The 20,460-nt window shown below is 47.9% G+C and overlaps 1 protein-coding gene across 1 annotated transcript; it reads right to left on the bottom strand.

The window, feature by feature from the left end:
- Positions 1-8,828: 8,828 nt before the first annotated feature.
- On the bottom strand, positions 8,829-10,010 carry KCNJ10 (potassium inwardly rectifying channel subfamily J member 10; the record flags this gene model as incomplete). The annotated part of the gene is made up of 1 exon (XM_084251022.1): positions 8,829-10,010. The coding sequence occupies one exon, from the start codon at positions 10,008-10,010 to the stop codon at positions 8,871-8,873; it is 1,140 nt and encodes a 379-aa protein (XP_084107148.1). The 3' UTR covers positions 8,829-8,870.
- Positions 10,011-20,460: the final 10,450 nt, after the last annotated feature.

Here is a 20,460-nt window from a genome sequence, read left to right as displayed (position 1 = left end):
CCTTCCACATGCGAGCTTCCTCCTGTGCCTGTCATCCCAGTTTAGTGTAGCACCAGTGTTCCAAACTCCCTTTCAGAATGCCCATTATTACAGCATTTGTCATGCTGCTTTGTAAGCCTAGTTTTTTGATGTTTTTCTTTCCTAGTTTTCCATCACTCTGAGTTCTTTGAGAACAGAGATTGTCTTCATTTTTTTTTCTGTGTCTCAGCATCTAACTTATTGCCAGACTTAGTATAGAATTGATTTTGGATGTTCCTCTTACTAGAATATTACTAGATGGTTTTCTTGGGATGCTCCTAACTCCCAGTCCTTTTCTCTTTCAAAATATTTTACCATGCGCAATATCTACCACTGCACTCATCTCACTCCAATCCTTCTTGCATGAATTACTAAGAACTCCAGCCCATTAGCTCTTTCCTTTCTGCAGGCCTGTACTGCACTTACAGTCTGCATTGCAGAATTTCATAATTCTGCAATTATGTATGCATGACCTTTTCAATTAGATTATACGGTTTTGAGGCTTTGACCTCAAAAACACAATCTTATCCTTAGGTTTTTGTTTTTTTTTCAATTACTCATAATTTATTGCAGTTTTAGGCATATGGCAAATGTTCATAAATATTGTCTTACTTGATTTTACAGATGATCCTCCTTCCTAAGGGAAGTCCTGTAGACTAGTACAAGAAGATGCATGATTCCATTCGGTCTGAATATGCATTTTCTAGGACTAGCCTCTACTCTTCCCTCATATAATTTATTTCTATCATTTCATGAACCCTGTACATCTTACATATTCCACATTCATATGCTATATCTCTGCCCTTTTATCTTCCTTGATGTTTGTATGCCTTATATTGATAATTCACTTAATTATTTTTGGACAGTACAGTAACCATATATACAATGGCAGCACATCGCTGTTCAAATAATAGTAATGATGATAATGATTTCTAATAGCTAGCATTGCTAAGGAATTATTTTCAATGTGCCAGGCATTGTGCTAAATGCTTACCATGTAAGGTGGATATTCCTGCCTTTACAGACAAAGAAATTGAGGTTCATGGAAATTCAGTAACTTTCCAAGTCACGTAGTCAACTAGTGGCAGAACTGGAAATCAACAGCAGGTCTGTCTGGCCCAGAGTATTCTTAATCACTGTGTGGCTAACCTGCAAATAAAATGTTGAGATGAATCCTAATTTCTCTGCTTCCTCTCATTGACCTCTTGTCTGAATCTTTCTCATAGCCTCCCTGTGACTCTGTCTCTGATGTATTCTTTTCCTGTAGCAGAACAGTGAAGCATAGTCTCAGAAGGTAGAGAGAATGTGGAGGTAGATGTCTGAGAATTAATTAAGTAAGGATTTCTCTGGCTGGGTTGGTTTAGATAATGTGGGAGAAAAACCTCAGCCAATTCATCCTACAGAGCTGAACTAGCAGAAAGGTGGGTGGCACCAAATTTGGGCATATGAAGAAGTAACAACAAGAAACTGCTTGCATCACCAAGTCCAAGGAGTAAAATGTTGGTAGTAGCTATGGAAATGAAGAAAGAATTGGAGTCTGTAAAATAAATTGAACACAGAGGTCCAACTTTCAAGAATACTGGACAACACAGAGATATCACAGGGTCTAAAGATCCCAAATTGTGTGTTTTGCATTAGGCTTAGGGATTCTATTTGTTTACCTTTCCCTGCAAGAGCTTCATTTTCCCAAATGTTCAGCCATTCATTACCTCTTGAACTATTTACAACCCTTCCTAATTCCTCCTTTCACTGCCTGGCTCTAGGTTTCCATCTTCTTAAAGCCAGTGGCCTGGAGATGAACACACATGCATAGCTTGTCTCCACATGATTAGCCAGGACTTTGACTTCAGTCACTCTGCTGTATGTACTCTCCTTACCTTTCCAGATCTGCCTTCCATCCTTTTTTTTTTTTTAAGAAAGAATTTTTAAAGATTTATTTTATTTATTTATTCACACAAGAGCTGGGGTGTAGGCCAGAGGTGGTGGTGGTGAGAGGATTCACCAGAGTGGGGAGAAAAACAGGCAGATCTACTGAAATACTCTGCTGAGGGGAATAATGGGTGAGACAGGAGAGGTCTGCTGCGCTATGTGGTTTAGCTCCCTGGCCGGGGATTGAACTTGAGCTGCAGTGGCTGCCAATAGCTTCATAGTACTGAGACTTAACCCCTTGTGCCATTAGGGAGACCCTCCTCTCTATCATTTTTAACCTTTATGTATTCTAGGAGGTTAACCTCTGGGCAGTGTCACACAGCTTCCCTTCCTTCCCAGCTTTCCCTTAGAATAAGCCAATGGAAGGTGCTGGTAGAGCTGTGGACCGTGTGAGTTCTTCTCCCTAAGACAATGGCTCCAGTGGCAACAGTAGCCCTCCCCCTTGCCTGCAGCTCTCACCAAGTTCCAGTAACTGTCCCCTCAGGTTTAAGATTGTTATGAATCCCTGAGTTCTTCCCCATCCCTTGTTGATTTGTTAACCCTGCCCACAACTTTGTATATCATCCCTTCATTAAACCAGGCCCATTTAGCTATAAGTGTACCTTCTGTTTCCTTTAGATCTTGCCTGTATTTTCCACTTTGTAATTTCTTTTAAAGCTATTCCTGATTCTGTTTATGATCAGCATAAGTCACCTTAGTCCAGACTTTCAATATAGTATACCAGGGACTGTGGCAATTCTCCCCACCCCCAATCTCTTGCAGGTCTCTTCATTTAGTGTCTCCTTTCACTTAATTCTACTGCCAGATTGATATAAGTAGTTCTTTAGTTAGATTCTTTGCTTCCTCAAACACTTTCAATAGTGTCTCCCAATTGCCTATTGAAGAAAATAACAAACTATTTAAGCTTGACATTCAATCCTCCATTACCTGGCCTTTTCAACCTGTTCACCTGCAAAGCCCTCTCTTCCAGGTTTTTGAACCATCCCTTCAATATGCCTGGTACTTTATAAAGACTATAAAGACTCCTATAAAGACTCCTCATTCTCTTCATTGGTGAAATTCCAATTATCCTTCAGTTTTTGAGCTCAAGCCTCAACTTCTCTGTAAAGTCCTTTCTAGACATTAGCTAGTAGAAATGGTCTCTCCTTCCCCAAAACAGTGGTCTTTATTGTCTGTTCTATTTTTTTTAACAGCTAATCATGTCATGCCTATGAAACATGTTACCTAAGTCTCCCGGTTACACTGTGTGTAGCTATGGGAACCTGAGGCAAGTATCTTCCCTTCCTCTTTCTTTCTTTTTTTTTTTTTTTAAAGATTTATTTATTTATTTATTTATTTATACAAGAACTGGGGTACAGGCCAGATGCGTGGGAGGGTGAGAAGATTCACCAGAGACAGAGCAGGGAGCAGAACAAGCAGACTGACGAAATACACTGCTGAGGGGAGCAGCGGGTGCAACAGGAGAGGTCTGCTGCGCCATATGGGATTCTCACCAGCTGGCCGCGGGGATCAAACCTGCTCTGTAGAGGCTGCGGACAGCTTCACAGAGCTGCGCTCAGCCACTTGTGCCACCAGGGGAGGCCCTTACCTCCCTCTTTTCTTCCCTCCTTCCTCCTGCTCCATTTATTGACCATCAGCCATGCTGGGCACTGTGCTGAAAGCTGAGCTGTACTGGTGACCAAACCGACATGAATTCTATTCATAGGGCACTTAAAGTCTAGTGAGCAAGATAGCCACTAGTCAGATAAATTGACAAGTAACTCAAGACCGCAGTGGGGAAGAGCTGTGGAAGAGGGGCATGTGGTACAGTTATTGCTTGTAACCTGGTTTGGAGTGAGACAGGTGGAGACGAGGTGAGACAGAGCTGAGGCTGACAAGCAGTAGGTAGAGTTCCATGGAAGGAGCAGCAGATACAAAGCCCAGTGTGACTGCCCATCCCTTGACAGCTTGTGTCATGTCTTCAGTTTGTTACTTGAATGGTACTTTCCATGTATTGGAACTTACTAAGTATTTGCTGATTTTTCTAGAATCTTAGGTCAAATGTGTTTTAATCAGAGCTCCTAAGATTGATACCATCCTTTGATACATTTATCCTTTGATACTTTGATACATTTCACCTGTCATTGTGAAATGTTTTCTGCAGTGATTGTTCTCTTTGGAATCTGTTGTTAATGTTATCATGTTATATCTGGTCTTTAGTATATGCTACTTGTTATTTTGTTTCTTCAGAAGTTGGCTAGTTTCTTCAAACTTGAAGGGACTATATATTCCATTCTATGTCTTATGATTTATCCCAAACCAGGGTTTCCTAAATATTGTGTGTATTGCTAATAAAGATCCAGTTTTCTTTCCTCCTTCCTTGGCCCTTCCCTCTTGGGGAATAGGAGTCAATGATGTGGGATCTGTTGTTTCTTATCACAGAAATTTAAGGGCTGGATGTTGACCCAGGCTAGTGAGAGGTAAAAGCAGAAGAGAAATCTACCTAGAGAGCTGGGGCCAGAAGTGCCCACAACTAAATGAGCAGGATCCTTGAGCCTTGAGGAAGTTGCGTGTATGACACTGGATGTAAGAAACGCTTGAGAGGGCCTCTCCTGGTGGCACAGCGGTTGAGTGCTGGGCTGCAAAGCTGCCCGCAGCCTCTGCAGCACCGGTTCAATCCCCGGCCGCTGGCGAGGGTCCCACATGGCGCGCAGACCTCTCCTGCTGCCGGCTGCTCCCCTCAGCAGTGTATTTCATCAGTCTGTCTGTTCTATTCCCCGCTCTGGCTCTGGTGAATTCTCTCACCCTCCCGCGCTTCTGACTGTACCCAATGCTTGTGTAAAAAAAATAAATAAATCTTTAAAAAAAAAAAAAAGAAAAAAAATGCTTGAGAGTCCCAGCAACTAGACTTTCCTAGATAAGTGGAGCCCATTTTCAGATTTCTGGATCTTACCTTTTATTTGTAATCTTCTAAAAGCTGTATTTGAGAGGTACTTGCTAAAGGGTCTGCAAGCTAACGAGCGGACATGTGGGAAAGGAGTGGAGAGACTGAGTGACAGCCACAAAGGGAAGAGGCCTGGCCAGGTGTCACCCGCGCAGTCTAATGGTCCTTCTATACGTACGTCACTATGAGCTCAGACTTCAATTATGATTTCTAAAAGAAGCTAGAGTGAAGAACAGAGTTTCATCCATTTTATTTAGTAGCTTGTTCTGAACAGACAAAAATAAAATAAAATAAAATAAACCAAAAATGCTCACATTTTTTTCCCCTAGGTAAATTTGACCTGTTTTAGTCTTTAATGCAATGAGGGGAAAAACCATCCCTTGATACTTCTGCTTCTATAGAGCTGGCCATTAGGGAGCCTGCAGGCCATGCTAACTTCACAGCAAAGGGAGTGGGTTATTTTATAAATGAACTAGATTAACTTGCAGGGATAAAGTACCAGCATGGTGGCCTTGGGGAGGGGCATGCCCCTGGCTTGTAGCAATAGTGCAACTAGCTTCCTCTGCTGAGGCCTCAGATGGAAACCACTGGACAGTCTTATTAGCAGACAGAAGGAAAGATAATGAGTGAAGCCCAGAGGAGGACTCCCCACCCCTAAGCCACCGAGGCCTCGAGGCCTCATTCCTCATTTTCATAGCGCTGTCAAAACTGAAGCACCACGCCCTCCCCCTGCACTAATGCCAGAGTCAGCACTCCTCCAGCCTGGAGGGCATTCTCTTCGGGCTGCTTGCTGCCACACAGAAGGCTGGGCTTCTGCATTGGAATCATCTTAGGCCCAACAGCTCTTTAATCCTGTCTGGATTCTAGGATTGGGGCTTCCCCGTAATGCCTCCCAAACAGCGGAGTCTCGGCTACTTAGTTTAACAGCCGTCACCTCTAGGAGCTGGCGTGCAGTTGCTCTGTTCCTGCTGAAGCAGGGCAAATACCATGGACTTCAAGAAAAGGAAGAAGAAGGGTGCTTTATTTTAAAACAAAAAGTGCTATAGTGACAGGGCACTGCTGGGGATGGGAGCACAGAGAATAAGTAGGTTCTAGAGTTCATGGGTAGCATATCTCCCCTCCTCATGTTTCTCCTGTCTCCCCTCTTTCTCATCTGTTAGCAGAAGCTTCATGAACACCTCTCTATTTCTGAAAAGCAGCTTCCACCACCACCACACCCTTCCCGTTATCAAACCTGGAAGTCTTCCTCAGGTATCTCGTGCCCACATTGAGACCAGGATCACTGGTTGCGTGTCTGAGAATCAGGCGGGTCTGACCTTAAAACCAGAGTAAGACACCTACCTCCATTACTGGGGTCTCAGAATTCTTCCCTCCTGTACATTCAATATGTTTGGTCCTATATACATTTTATATATATATATATATATATATATCTACACATATATATATTATCTGTTTCTTTCTCCTTCTTAGATAAACCTTTCATCTGTATCATATCCTAATTCCCGAGCCTCCACCTACCTCCTGTCTGCAGCCCAGGAAACACCCAGGCTTTCATCAGTTCCACCCAGCCCCTCAGCAAGGCCTGTCTCATGGTCATACCCTGAGTATCCTCCCCCTCGGTTGTTCTGCCCTCATCTGAAGTCCCCCCTTGCCCTGTGCCCAGCACCTTCCTGGCATTCTGCATCTTGGTTGGTGTGGCCAGGCGCCCACTGCTCATCGGACCCAGCTGCTGCTGATGCTCATCTGATCGCCTGCAAGGGTTTTGCTCAGAGGAGATGAGGCTGTAGTCTGAAGGGCCATTTAGGGTTGAGGGCAGAGGGCATTGTTCTCTGGGAGAGCTCCTGGGAGAATATTAAAAGGATTATATGATTTAAAGTGCAATTAGAGCAAAGTCTGGGATCCTGGAGGAAAATCAAAAAGGGTAAGTCAGAAAATGTCCTCATTTTCTTATCCAAGAATCTGAGTCAGGGGGCTTAGAACAGACAGCAGGGAGTGGAAGGGGAGTAATTCCTCAGGAGGGAAGCTGCTGTGTGCAGACAAACTAGATGGAGGTAACTTTGCTGATGGATAAGACACACTCACATTCACATATACACACTCCGCAGTACCCTTGCCCTCACACAGAGAGAGAAATCAAGCAAGTGTAATGTTGAGCCAAATGGAGAGCCCAGGATCTGGCTCTGCTCTCTGTTCTATTCTGTTCTGTTCTGTTCTGGGTCTTCAAGTGTTTCTGGTTCCGGTTTTCTTGAGAGCTATGGAATAATGGTGAGCGTTATAAGAAGTGGAGAATGAAGCGTCTTCATTTTCAAGGTGCAGTGAGTTGAATTCAAGGAGCTTGTGCAGCTGTAGTAAGGGGTGACCTTGGGTCCAGCCTCACACTTCTGTCAATTTCTCTGCAGAATATGTACACACGTCTATGTACATATTCTAAGTATGGAGCTTCTAACAGGTGACCGAGTCCCACTTAATTCATACCCCTCTACATGACTTTGAGGGGTACCAGGAGCTCCTTGGTGCCTAAATGAGACTAGAAAGCTCTGTTGAGATTTGGGGCTTTACAGAAAGTTCCGGTGCCTGTATGCCCTTCCTTCCCCTACCAGTCCCTCCAGGGAACAAGGAACAACTCAAGTCAAATCTTAAATTACACCTTTTAACTGGCCTGAAATGGCAGAAGAGAGGAGAGCGAGACTGACAGTCACTTATCCCTGTCTGGGAGCGCTGAGGGACACTAGCCATTGGATCAGGAGGTCCCTTTCCTCCCATCATTGCATAATACAGCGGCTTGGCACGATGCGGAGGTGCTGGGAGGAGCAGCAGGGAGATTAGCGTCTGCCAGCCACAGAGTTCTGTCTGCCCAAACCTGAACAAAGCATCCCCAATCCCCAGAGGCTCTGCAGAGCCGTCTGGGAGTCTGGGAATTCACTCATCCCACTCGGTGGGGCTGGCATTCCTGTCCTGGAGAATCTGTGCCCTGCCTGTGAGTCTAGTCTTAGTTGTGCATCGGTGTTAAGGGAGGGAGGCCCTTGCAAAGGGTTGGGGTTAAGGGAAGGCAGGGCTGGGCTGGGCAGGAAAGGAGGCGAGAAGCTAGGCACAGTGGAGCATCAGTTTCAGACATTTCCATGGACCAGGGCACTGAACTGCTTCAGGGGAACATATTCACAAAGGGCCACGCCATTCACAGGACACGGGAGAGCCGCTCCTCCCAGGGCCGCCTGGAAAACAGGCGAGGTGAGGGACAGCAGCCCTGCCTTAGTCTCTCCCCCGCAGAGCTCAGAGGCCAGGAAGGATGCAGATGTGGGGCTATGATTTTTATTTCCTGGGTCCACCCCAGTTCTCTGGGAGCAGACATCTGCAAGAGAGCAAGTATCCTAGGAGAAGGCCCACTTGAGAAAGGAGAAAAGGAAAATACTCCTGACCGAGGTCCTAAGTTCCAGTCCCAGATTCCCGATGCCGATAACAACAAGCGACACCAGGAAAAAACCTGCTGCTTTCCACAGGGACTGGCAGACACCCCAGGATAAATTGATTCCAGATTCCTATATTTCTGAGGGCACAGATCCCAAAAGGCCCATAAGAGAGGGTCTCGCCTGAGAGAACTTGCTAGCCGGGGAGTTAGAGAGGGAGGGCTCCAGCCTCGAGTCACCGAACTTTCTGGCGGCGGCGGGCGGTGGGGGGAGGCTGTCTGTCCAACCACATGGTCCTCCTAATGTACGTCTCCAAGCATGGCTGAGGCCTGGTGAGCCACTGCAGCCTAATCTTCCCTCTCTTCCCCCACCCTGGCCTAAGGGAGGTGTGTGTATACCGGGGTGGAAGTGGTGATAGGGCACAGGGGGAGGGAACTGGGGTTCCAATTGGCCTAGACTACCAGCTGGCCACTGGGGAAGGGGGAGGGAGTGGAGAAGGTGCTTCTGGGGCCCTCCAGTGAGACTGGGTGGCGTCTCCCACCCAGGGTGCCAAAAGCAAGAGACCAGAGGGGCGGGAGGTGGGGAACCCAGCATCAGACATTGCTGATGCGCACACTAAGGGCACTGCCCTCCTTCTCCGCTTGCTCCCTTAGTGACTCCTCCAATTTGAGCTTTTCAGGGTCTCCATAGCGCACGGTGCTGTCACGGAGGCCACTAGGAGGGGCCACTTTCACAACCTGGTCAAAAAGGCTAAAGTCAGCGATGTATTTGCCACTGGCTGACAGTGAGATGGCGGGTGTGAACTCATAGCCCCAAAGGATCTCTTCCGGCAGGTAGGAAGTGCGCACTTGGCAGGTGGCACTGGTGGACTCCACTGTGCCGCTTAAGATCAGCACCAGCTCGAAGTCACCCTCCCCACTGCGAAGGGGAAGGTCTTTCAAGGGACTGTTGTCATCCACCACGTGGTAAAAGGTGAGAGGCAGGATGAGGAAGGGACTGTCAGAGGCCGTGTCCACTTGGAAGGCCACATTGACCTGGTTGAGCCGGATGTTCTCACCTTCCTTGGTCTGGTGGGTCTGAAGCAGCTTGCCCGTCACCTGGCAGCCAATCAGGAGGCTCTTACGCATGTTGGCTACTCGGATCATCAGGCAGGGCTTCCCGTTGTGGGCGGCCACCACCGCGTGCTGGCTGAAGCGGATGGTCTCCGCCCGCTTCTTGGGCCGGGCGATCTTGGCCAGGAAGGTGCCCGTGATGAAGATCTCCAGGATGGTGGTGAGCACCAGCTGGGCGATGAGAAGCACAATGGCCAGCGGGCACTCCTCGCTGATGTAGCGGAAGCCATAACCAATGGTGGTCTGGGACTCGAGGGAGAAGAGGAAGGCCCCAGTGAGCGTGTGCACCTGCACCACACAGGGGGTGTGGTTGGCGGGGGGACCCAGCTCCAGCAGGTCCCCATGCGCCACAGCTACCAGGTACCACACCACGCCGAAGAGGAACCAGGTGCCTGCAAAGGTGGCAGAGAAGAGCAGAAGCTTGTAGCGCCACTGCATGTCGATGAAGGTTGTCCACAGGTCCTTGAGGTAGAGGAAGCGCTTGTCGGCAATGTGCTCCATCCTCACGTTGCTGCGGCCGTCCTTGGTCAGGACTCTCCGCCGCCGCAGGCCCGGGCCCACCAGGGGCCGGCTTTCTGTCTGAGTCGTCTGGCTGTAGTACACCTTGGCGACCGATGTCATCTGAGGGGGCAAGACAGTATGCTGAGGTTATCACAGCCAACTCCCAGCCATGGCCCCGGGGGAAGGAAGAACCGTGTTCATCAGGGCGATGCTTATTTGTTCTCTTATTAGTAAATGCTCATTGAGCACTTGCTGTATGCACAGGCACTGTGCAAGAAGCTCATTTTCATCTTTATGAAAATGGCCCTGCTCTTCAAGGACTCAGGCTCGTGAGAAAGACACTTGTCCAATAAGCAAAGAATTACAACCCAGACCGCTGTCGGTAATTCTTAGGAGAGGCAGAGAAGAAAGAGTAACGTTCATAGTTCCTTGGAGATGGGTTGAGCTAAACGGGGCTCTACTGGTCTCAGTCACTACAGACCCAGTTCTGTGACGAGCTCTAATTCTGCAATAGGATCCCTCCCCATCCTTTGGGATGGCATCAGCAAGAAAGACTCTCCTGTTGAAATCTTTCCACCAGTCGCCCTCAACACACACAAACCCTTAATGTCTCCAGTCTCTGCTCTCGCGCTATGTCATGCCTCACTGCTGACACTGAGATCATCACCTGGCTCAGAAAACAGCAGAAACTATGCATTCTCCTACCCACCAAGACGGTCTCTAAACACTCGACTGTTTCACTGTGTGTTATCATGGTCATCACCTATTTGCATCATCTGGGGAAATTCAGTCTGGGTAGGGCCTGGGATGGTGTTGGGAGCTGAGCAAGAAGAAACGAGCAATAGCAGAGGAGAAACAACATGCTAAGCTTCCTGGCAGCACCGCAGCATTTTTCCGAGGCCTGGGAGAGTGCCAGATTGTAGGTGGCAAAACTATCTCAAACCGAGTGATGTAGGAGAGGAGTGTGTGTTAGTCGCTCTGTCTGCACAAGCTCAAATTTAGGATTGCTATTTGTCTTGATAGCAGAAAGTGGGACAAGGCACTGAAATAGGAGACACCTCACTTAATACAAGGTGCCCGCCACCCCCCCCCCTCCCTGTCTTAGGGGTAACTTGTATTTTTCCAGAAGAGAAAGAATTTCAATCACTTGAATTTCAATCACAAGTTCAATCACTTGGACTCTGAATCTCATGGCCAAGCTTCTGGGAAGGAGCAGGGTATTTTCTGGAGAATTTGGCCCTTTCTGGAGAACAGAGAGGCCCATCACATTCTCCATTCCAGGAAGTGTGAACCACTGCCTTTTATCATTTCACAAAATCCCTCCCCTGTCTTCCTCATGACCTTACTCCTGGAAGACTCTAAGTTCATATATCTACTCAAGTAGGTAGATACATGAAATGAGATCATCAATGGATGAGAATCCAGAATGGTCCAACCAGGAGCCCATTTTACCAGCCCCTGCCCCCTTGGAATTCTTGTCCAGATCTGATGCCACATACTTTCCAATACCCATGGCTACTTTGAGCAAAAGGGAAGCTCTGGAAGTTGAATCTGTATTTAAAGTCCAAATAAAGCAGCATTCAGTACTCAGTAAAAGCAGTAATAGTAACCGACCATCATAATACCTGCATGCATAGACCATTCAAAGTTGACAGGGTAGCTTGCATACTCATTTGTTCCTCGAACTTTTATAAAGATGTGAAACCTCTGTAAGAGCTTTTGAGAATTGAGAGGACATGGGAGTGCTAGGAAGTTGTGGATGAATGAACATGATTTTAATTTTCAAAGAGAAAATAGAGGTCCCTTTCACTGACTACACAGATAAGCTCTTGATCCTATGAAGATTCTAGGAGGGAACATTAAGATACTGGGCACTGGGGCAGAGTGAGTCTTTAAGAAAGACATATTAAATTTACCTAATTTCCTTCTATGACAAGGTTACTAAAATGGCAGATCAGAAAAATGCAATAGATGGTTTAAGCAAGATTTTTGAGATGATCTCGTAATGTCCTTGGGGATAAGACAGAGAAAAATGAACAGAGTGCTAATCTAATTAGGTAAGTCACAGTAAATCGGTGGTTCTGGTGAGTGGCTCCTGATAGCCTGCACTCTGTTTTCTAGTGAGGTACTTAAAAACTTTATTGTTGACCTTGCCCTATTAGATGTTCTCCACACTATTTTTATTCAAAACTGTAGAACACATGACCATCAATTATGTGGATGACACAAAGTTGGACAGATTGCAAATGCAAGGTGTGGAGCAGAATTAGGATCTAAAAGGAGGCAGATGACGGTGCCAATTAACAAGAGGATGTATGTTGGGTACATATTTGGGTCGTAAAATCACCTGAGCAAGTCCAGGGCTGGAAAGATATGATTTCACAAGTAGAATAATGAAGATAGATTTAAGCATTTAGCGGAAAATAGTCTATGTGTTTTGGTGACCTGAGAAATAGCACCATCGTCAATTTTTGGTGCAAGTATCTAGAAGAGGAAAGTGGTTGATTTTGCTCTGCTCCACACCCCCCATATCATGTAGCAAGGAACAGTCAGGTATGAGAGAATTCGTAACCAAGTCACATGAGGCATGATTGAAGGAAATGGGGAGGTTTAGTCTGGAGATCTATATAATGACCACATGCAAATATCTGGTTTGAAGAGCTGTCATTTGCATAAGGAGTTGGACTTGTTTTTTGAGCTCCAAGAGGAACACAGGACCGGTGAGCTGAAACCACAAAGGAAAAGATTCCAGACTGATGTGACAACATCACAACAGTCGGGACAGGCTACGAAAAGTAGAGTGCCCAGTCCCTGGCAGGGTTTGAGGACAGGTTGGGTGAGCACCTTGAGGAGACACTGTCGAGGGGATTAAAGCTTTGGATGGGAGATTAAGAGATTGTCTTTAGGCTTCCACCTACACTCATGGCAGATCAAGATGCCTGTCTCCTCCTCCTCCTCCCCGGCTCTATCACCCACACTGGATCTGGGGCTGCACCTCAATTCCTAGCTCCATGCTGAGGAGACAGTCTGCAGCTCTGGGGCAGTGGGAGCTCTTGAGGCCTCAGGAAAGCCTTGTTTATTCCCAGACTAATAGTCTGGGAATATATCCCTTTTCAGTTTGTCAAATATTTCATTTGGCCCTTGCACCATGAGGTAAGTAGGAAAGGCACCCTTAGAAACTGAGGCTTAGAGAGATTTTCCCTAATTATGTTGGTAGCAACATTGAGCCAGAACCTAGGTCTTCTGACTCTTGATCCAAGAGTAATAAATGTAATAAATGTTTTTGTGTCTCCCAGGTCGATTCTCAAGGGCCTCATGGCCTCAAGTGGTGCCTCTATAGTGCCCTGAAAAGGGTCATATCTGGGACAGAGAAGACAGAGCCTGGAGTTTCTGGAACACAGGAGCACTAGAGATTTTGGCCACTGGCTAAAACTCTTTGTTGTGATTGCCGCCTCCAGCTGTATGCCGGCTGTTGCCAGCCATTATCTGCCTCCTCCAGCTGTTATCTGCGGCTCCCAGCTGTTGTGCCACCTCCCACAGCCAGGCAGCTTTGTTCTCCGTGGTGGTCAGAGTCAGAAGCGGATAAACAATCCACCACATTCCACCCCCAAGCTGGCGGAGCCTTGGAAAGGGAGCAGTTCAAAGCTCTAGAAACCATTTGCTATCCCACCTGAAATGCATCCTCTTTCCTCTAGAGGGTGCTACTTCCCAAGACAGGTACCAGGCCCAGTCAGATACCAGGGACAGGGTGAGAGAAACTCAGACCAGCCTCTGAGTGGTGAAAACAGACAGAAACACAGATCATCACCTTTCTCCTCTAAAAATTAAACTAATGACTCCCTAAAACAAAGGCTGGTCAGGCCTACCCTGATGTCCAGCATGTCCTCTCAGAAATTCCGCACCCACCTACAGCTTCACACCCATGGCTTCATCTAGAACCTTCTTTCCTCACCTGAGAGCTCAAGTCATTCTTCTCCAGAATGAACGGATGTACCCAGGCCTTTCTTGAGAATAGGACTGCTTTGGGGGTACAGACGCTGCTCTTGTGATTCCGGTGACTGAAATTTGGCCTTGGCTCCCTGTTGCTTTTAGGATAAACTATAAGCCTTGGTTCACATCTGGATGAATGCATTTATGTGCAGTCAATGGTCAAGGCCCTTCCTGACTGGCCCCTGCCCACCTCTTGGTGTTAGTCCTGCCACTCTTGTGCCCATACCTTAAGCTCCAGCTGTGTGAAGAGCCTCAGCGTTTCGTCCTTTCTGCCCTTGGGCCTGCTCTCACACCACAGCTCTGTGCCTGCTTCACAGCCTGCTTGGCTTTCAAAGCTCAACTCAGGTGTTACCCCTGCCCCCCACGCTCAGCCTCCCCTGGCCCTGGTCTTGTCTCTCTCCCCCACCCAGCATGGGCTTCCTGGGCATGGCCGTGTACACATTCCTACTTTAAAACACCAGAGTGCTTTGCCGTGGTTGTTCACCTTCTGCAAGTTCTTAATTTAAAAACATAGACTGTGACTCTCACCCGTGTCCCCATCATGGCTGCAGCTTGTGTGAAGGAATGACTGAAAGCTTGATCTGGACAGACAGGCCTGAGCAAGGCTGCAGCCTGAGCCCACCTCCCGGAAGAGGCTGAGCTCATGGAGACTTCAGGTGGAGCCTCATCAGACCTGAGCTTACCCAGGCTCCCTTAGAGCTGCAGATGATTACAAATCCTTTTCTCAAAAGGGGGAAGAAAGCAAAGCCCGAGGCATCAGCCTCAACTCTCCTCTGGGGCAGCTCTTTCTTTTGCAAGAAGATGGAGAGGGAGAATAAGCCTTGAAAATTGCTGGGGGCATCCAAATGGTCTGTGCCAAACGAAGTAGCTAGAAAGGCTGTTTCAGTTCCCTCCCGGGGCCAGAAGGGACCCTGAGCAAAGAATTGCTTCTATTTTCTCTGTGGCAAGAGGATCCTGACTGCAAGGAGATTTAGGATGCGAGCACATAAAAGCATTCACCCAGATGTGAACGAATCCTCTTTCTTCTCCCTGTGGCCCCTCTTTTCCCCTTTACAGTTAATGTTGCCAGGCCTCCCCAGTGGTGCAGCGGGCTGAGCGCTGTGCTGTGAAGCTGTCCGCAGCCTTTGCAGTGCGGGTTCGATTCCCGGCCGGCCAGGGAGCGACCCACATGGCACAGCAGACCTCTCCTGCCTCGCCCACTGCTCCCTTCAGCAGTGTATTTCGGTCCGTCTGCCTATTCTGTTCTCCGCTCTGTCTCTGGTGAATCCTCTCACCCTCCTGCACCTCTGGCCTGTACTCCAGCTGTTGTATAAATAAATAAATCTTAAAAAAATGTTAATGTTGCTATCATCTTCTGAATTAGCATGTGGAAAATCTCAGGATCATCTCAAACTCTCCACTCAGTGCTGTTCAGATGCCACATACTGTAGGTATATTACCTGTGCCTCTTCCGCGTTGTTCCATTGTCTTGCTCCAGGGCCTTCACATTTTGGCTGAATCACAGCATCAATCAGACTCCTACTCATCTCCTGTCTCCATTCTCTCTCCTCTCTTCCTACACAGCTACTGGATTCCTCTTCCTCACTTATACCCCTGATCACCAATCAACAAACTCTCACCCAATACTTCACAAAGCATTGCACATTTTATTCTGATCAGATCATCCTGATCCACTTCTAACCTTCCCTTCCAACTGTATTTCCTATTTCCTCTCTGCACAGCAAGCCAACTACCCCTGCTCCCTGCTGCCTGCACCATCTTCCCTACCTCCAGTGACTGTTCCTGCTCTTTTCTTTTCTGGGCCACCCCTTTTTCCTTGTCTCTGCACACTCAAGATTTCTTTCAGAGTCTTTTTCAAATGATCCCTCTTCCGTGAAACTTTCTCTGATGCCCACATCCATAAGATACACATCCCTCTTTTGAGCTCATACCTTCACGGCATGCCTCTATCTGGCTTATCATTCATCTTCTACTGCAGATGAGCTTATTGAAATAGGATTCAGGCACAGTGTTTTGATTAGCCTGATGTATGATTAGCACAATGTAGGACACATAGTAGATGTTCAAGAAGTATTTTATGAGTGAATGAATGAGCAGAGAGTGCTCACAAACCTCTCCAGCTATGGGGGTCAATCTAAGAGACTTGGGACTGGACTCCATGCTCACAGAGGGCAGAGCGGCGTGGAGGCTCCTGGCCTCTGTAGGAAGAATAGATTTGCACTCTCACTCTGGAACCTTCTCATCCTTCTCTCTTGATTTTTCTTTTTTTAAAATTTATTTATTTATTTATGCATACAAGAGCTGGGGTATAGGCCAAAGGTGCGGAGGCATGAGAGGATTCACCAGAGACAGAGTGGGAAGCAAAAAGGGTGGATCTACTGAAATACACTACTGAGGGGAGCAGCAGACAAGACAGGAGAGGTCTGTTGCACCTAGTGGGTCAGCTTCCTGTTGGGGGATCGAACTGCTGATAGCTTCATAGTGCTGAGATAGCTCCCTTGTGCCACCGGGGAGGCTCCTTCTGGATTTTTCTTATGATGTTTTCTTATTTCTATACATGGAAACCCCAATAATTAGCAACACTAATATATATGCAAACAAACTAAATGTTTTCCGCTATAATAATGCTGCTGCTATTCAGGTGGGAGATCCACGCTGCTTCAGTTGAGTTTTCATGCATGGTGCAAGAAACTTGGTGTTTTTACCATCTACTGGGTGTCAGATTCTAAACAAGGCACTGGAATGATGGAGTTGAATTTGATGTAGGTTCTGGTCTTGAAGACCTTGAAATCTACCAAGGCAGGCAACCATATGGCAGGAAGTGGTGCATGCTATAGAAGAGGTGGCAGTAAACTAAACAGGTTTGTGTGAAGGGAAGGGTGGCCTTGAGTCAAGAACAGTTGGGAAGATGATGACCATGATTGATTGAGCACCCACTATATGTCAGGCACTGGGCTAAGTAATTGGCATTTTTTTTGGGGGGGGGAACCCTCGCCGGTGGCTGGGGATCGAACTGGCGCTGCAGAGGCTGCAGGCAGCCTCGCAACTGAGTGCTCAACTGCTGCACCACCAGGGGAGGCCCATTTTTTTTTTTTTTTTGGTGGGATATTGGCATTTTTTAATGTTAATTCATTATATTTGCGCAAACAACCCTCTAAGAATGTTAGTCTCCCCTTTTACACCAAGAAACAGATTCAGTAAGTAATAACCAGGGGTTGAGTTTTTCCCTCCATATCTGACTATCTCATTTAGGGAAGATTTTATAGAGAAAGGTGGATTGCGACTGGGCTTGAAGGACAGGCAAGGTCTGGACCCTTCATGACCCAGGGTCTTAGAAGGCCCTTCCTGGGCCTCCCCGGAGACGCAGTAGTTGAGCGCTGGGCTGCAAAGCTGCCCGCAGCCTCTGCAGTGCTGGTTCGATCCCCAGCCGCCAGCAAGGGTCCCACATGGCACGCAGACCTCTCCTGCCGTGCACGCTGCTCCTGTCAGCAGTGTACTTCGTCAGTTTGCCTGTTCTGTTTGCATCTCTGTCTCTGGTGAATTCTCTCACCTCCCGTGCTTTTGACTGTACCCAGTGCTTGTATAAGTAAATCTTAAAAAAAAAAAAAAAAGAAGGCCCTTCCAGCAAAGGGAGCAGTGGGAGCCAAAGGTGCACACTGAGGACATGGAGGTGAGCAGGGAATAGAGCCATTCTTTTTTGGTTGAAGAACACGCGAAAGGCATTAATAAGACAAATGGGGAAAAGAGCGATGTGGTCTGGTCCCTCACAACCTCTTTTGTGGCAGGTCGCTGGAATGAAGGCAACAGCCACACAGTGTGGATGTGGAGGCCCGTGGCTCCCGCAGGGATCAGGCACAGAGCTTTGGCTCATTCCCGTGGTACACTAGGCTGCTGGACATGTCACATGTCATGGAGCCACGGTGATTGTGCCTTCTTCCTGGGGGCACATCCTCCTCCACTGTTTGGTTCAGGGAACTGGTAGAAGAGAGGGCGGGACTATCATGTACGGAATGTCTACTTTAGACAGGCACTCTACGGTCTGTCTCTGCAACAAGTCTGTAAAGTTGTCATCTTCACAGTTACTGATGAAACAGGGCCAGGTATTTAGCAGCAGAGGTGAGACCAATGCCTAGTTTGAGCCAGATCCCAAAGTCCTTTCCGCTTTGGCTTCTGGTGAAAACTACTGTGAATGTGCCACCATTGAACAGATTCCACACTCAACAGGGAGCTGACACCAAGCACATGTTAGGATGTCAGCGGGAATGTGGTGTGTGAAAAATTCAGCAGCAGAGACTCCCGGATGCAGCCTGTGCTCAGAAATGACACCCACGTTTTGTGGTTGTTTATCCCCTTGTTTCTTCTAGTTTTGCATGGCCAACCTTTGCTCCCCCATTTCCTTCTCTTGGACTCTGCTCCCTACTGTCCCTGTGGCTCCTGTCACCTGTGCTGCCCTGCTTGCCCCTCGAGACTCATGCTGCCTGTTACTAAAATGTGTTCCCCTTCTGTCCTCTTCACTTTCCTCCTTGTGTTTTCAGTCCCTGCAAATGTGTCTGACAGTCCTTTCTCGTCACAGTTCCTTCAGCCTCCTGCATCTCATCCTGGAGAGGAGATTTTTTAAGATGGTGCTATGAAGGAATGGCATGCACAACTCGGCTCTTCAAATTCCCCATCAGGGCCTCCCTGGTGGCGCAAGGGGTTAAGCACCACACTATGAAGCAATCTGCAGCCTCTGTAGTATGAGTTCAATCCCCGGCCCACAAAGGAGCTACCCACATGGTGCAGCAGATCTCTCCCTCTCCTGTCTCGCCCGCTGTTCCACTCAGTCTGCCTGTTCTGTTTCCCACTCTGTCTCTGGTGAATCTTCTCACCAGCCCCACCCCCACACCTCTGGCCTGTACCCCAGTTCTTGTATGCATAAATAAATCTTTGAAACAAAAAAACAAAGTCCCCGTCACACATTGTCTCCGACTACACTCCAAGGCCTTGGTGTCCATATTGCTAGAGGAATCCTAAGCCTGACAGCCTCCTAGTCTTCCTGTCTCCCCTCCAGAAAAGAAGCTCCGACTTGGGGAGTTGGAAGGAGGCTGTTTCCAAGAAGATAGAGATGTTCCCATGGCAGCTATTAAATAAGCCAGTCATTTCTGGTTAAAGGTATTGCTAAGCCAGTCACTGTGGGCAGAGATAAGTGAGCAGGAGATAGAATAGGGAGCTGGGGAGAGCTCACTCTTTCCCGGGGTCCGCCAGCATGCCCACGTGCCCAGCGAGGACCCCCCCACACGGGATTCTGAGCACATCTCTTAGAACTCAAGGCTGCTCCAAGCCCACTCATCTGCCACGGCTGAGCGGGTGTCATTCGAGCATAGCCTGGAGACGGAGGGTGTTAACACCTTGACAGGAACGGAGGCCTCGTTGCCCGTGGACAGTGCGCTGGGCTAAGAAGCAAGAGACAGAGGTGCCAGTTTCAACTCTACCCTGATGAGCAAGCAGCCACCTTGGGCAGGACTGGAACTTCTCAGGCCCTGCTTTCCTTCGTCGTGGATAAAGGCGTTGCCTCCGAACCACAAGTTTCCACCCAGCTGCCAAGTCATAGGATTACATTTAGTGTATTCTCCTGAGTTGTCAATTTTACTCAGAGATTTTGAGGGGAAATCTTATTTAAATATTAAGCAATACATGGCAGAATACAATGAATAATTCATGTAATTTAAAAGACAACAGCTTTCAAGTCTGCTCACTGTGACTTGTGGCTCACCCCTGTGTCTCCTGGGGCACAACCCTCCTCTGCCTTCCAGAACACCCTGCTGGGACCTCTTGGAGGCACTTCTTGCTTTCAAACTCCAGCTAGCCTGGGTTGCCCTGCAATTTGGTCCCCTTTCATTGGCCTCGTGGCCAAACAGTAAGAGCTGCCTCTCCCCACCCAGAGCGTCTCCTCTGGACACCAGTTCTGCTTGGACAGCAACGTTGGAGGCCTCCATAGGGGACCGGCTGCATGGGGATGAAAGGAAGCATTTCTGGGCTTCCAAGTGTTCTTGGTGAGAGAGGGGAAGAGCAGAGAAAGGAGAGGGTGGAGAGGAAGGCCAGCAGAAAAGCACCGCAGGGTTATGTAAGGCCCAAGGTTGAAGAAAGAATGGAGTTGGATTTGGGGTTCTTTTCAAACTTGATGTCTTTATTCATCAATCTCCTCCTGCCCTGCTCCAAAGGAGGAAAAAAACAAATAGAAATGGGCCAGATGCACACAAATCTTGAGGTGGGGAAAAGAGGGCAGTGTGTGTGTGTCCCGGCCTGCTTGCCAACTGAGTCACGGCTCCCTGTGGCCCGCACCCTTGTCCCCTGCCCCTGCCCTCCCCCCTCCCACCTCTACCTCCTGTCCTTTCCTCCATCCTCTACCCTCGACCTGACACCAGGGCTCTGGCCCAGGGAAGAATGGGCTTTTCTTCCCTTATGTCAACGTTTGGAAAGTTCTCATAGTCTCATCAAAAGGATAAAGCCTTCAAAGCATTTCCTGGGAGCTGGTGACCTCTGCCTGGCCCTCCTGACCCCACTGTTTTCCGGTCAAGAGAGGGAGGGACAGGGATGGGGC

This window comes from Talpa europaea, assembly GCF_964194135.1.
Source record: "Talpa europaea genome assembly, chromosome: 12".
NCBI lineage: Eukaryota > Metazoa > Chordata > Mammalia > Eulipotyphla > Talpidae > Talpa > Talpa europaea.
Note: the sequence above shows the minus strand (reverse complement) of the source record. Positions and strands in the feature narration are given on the sequence as shown.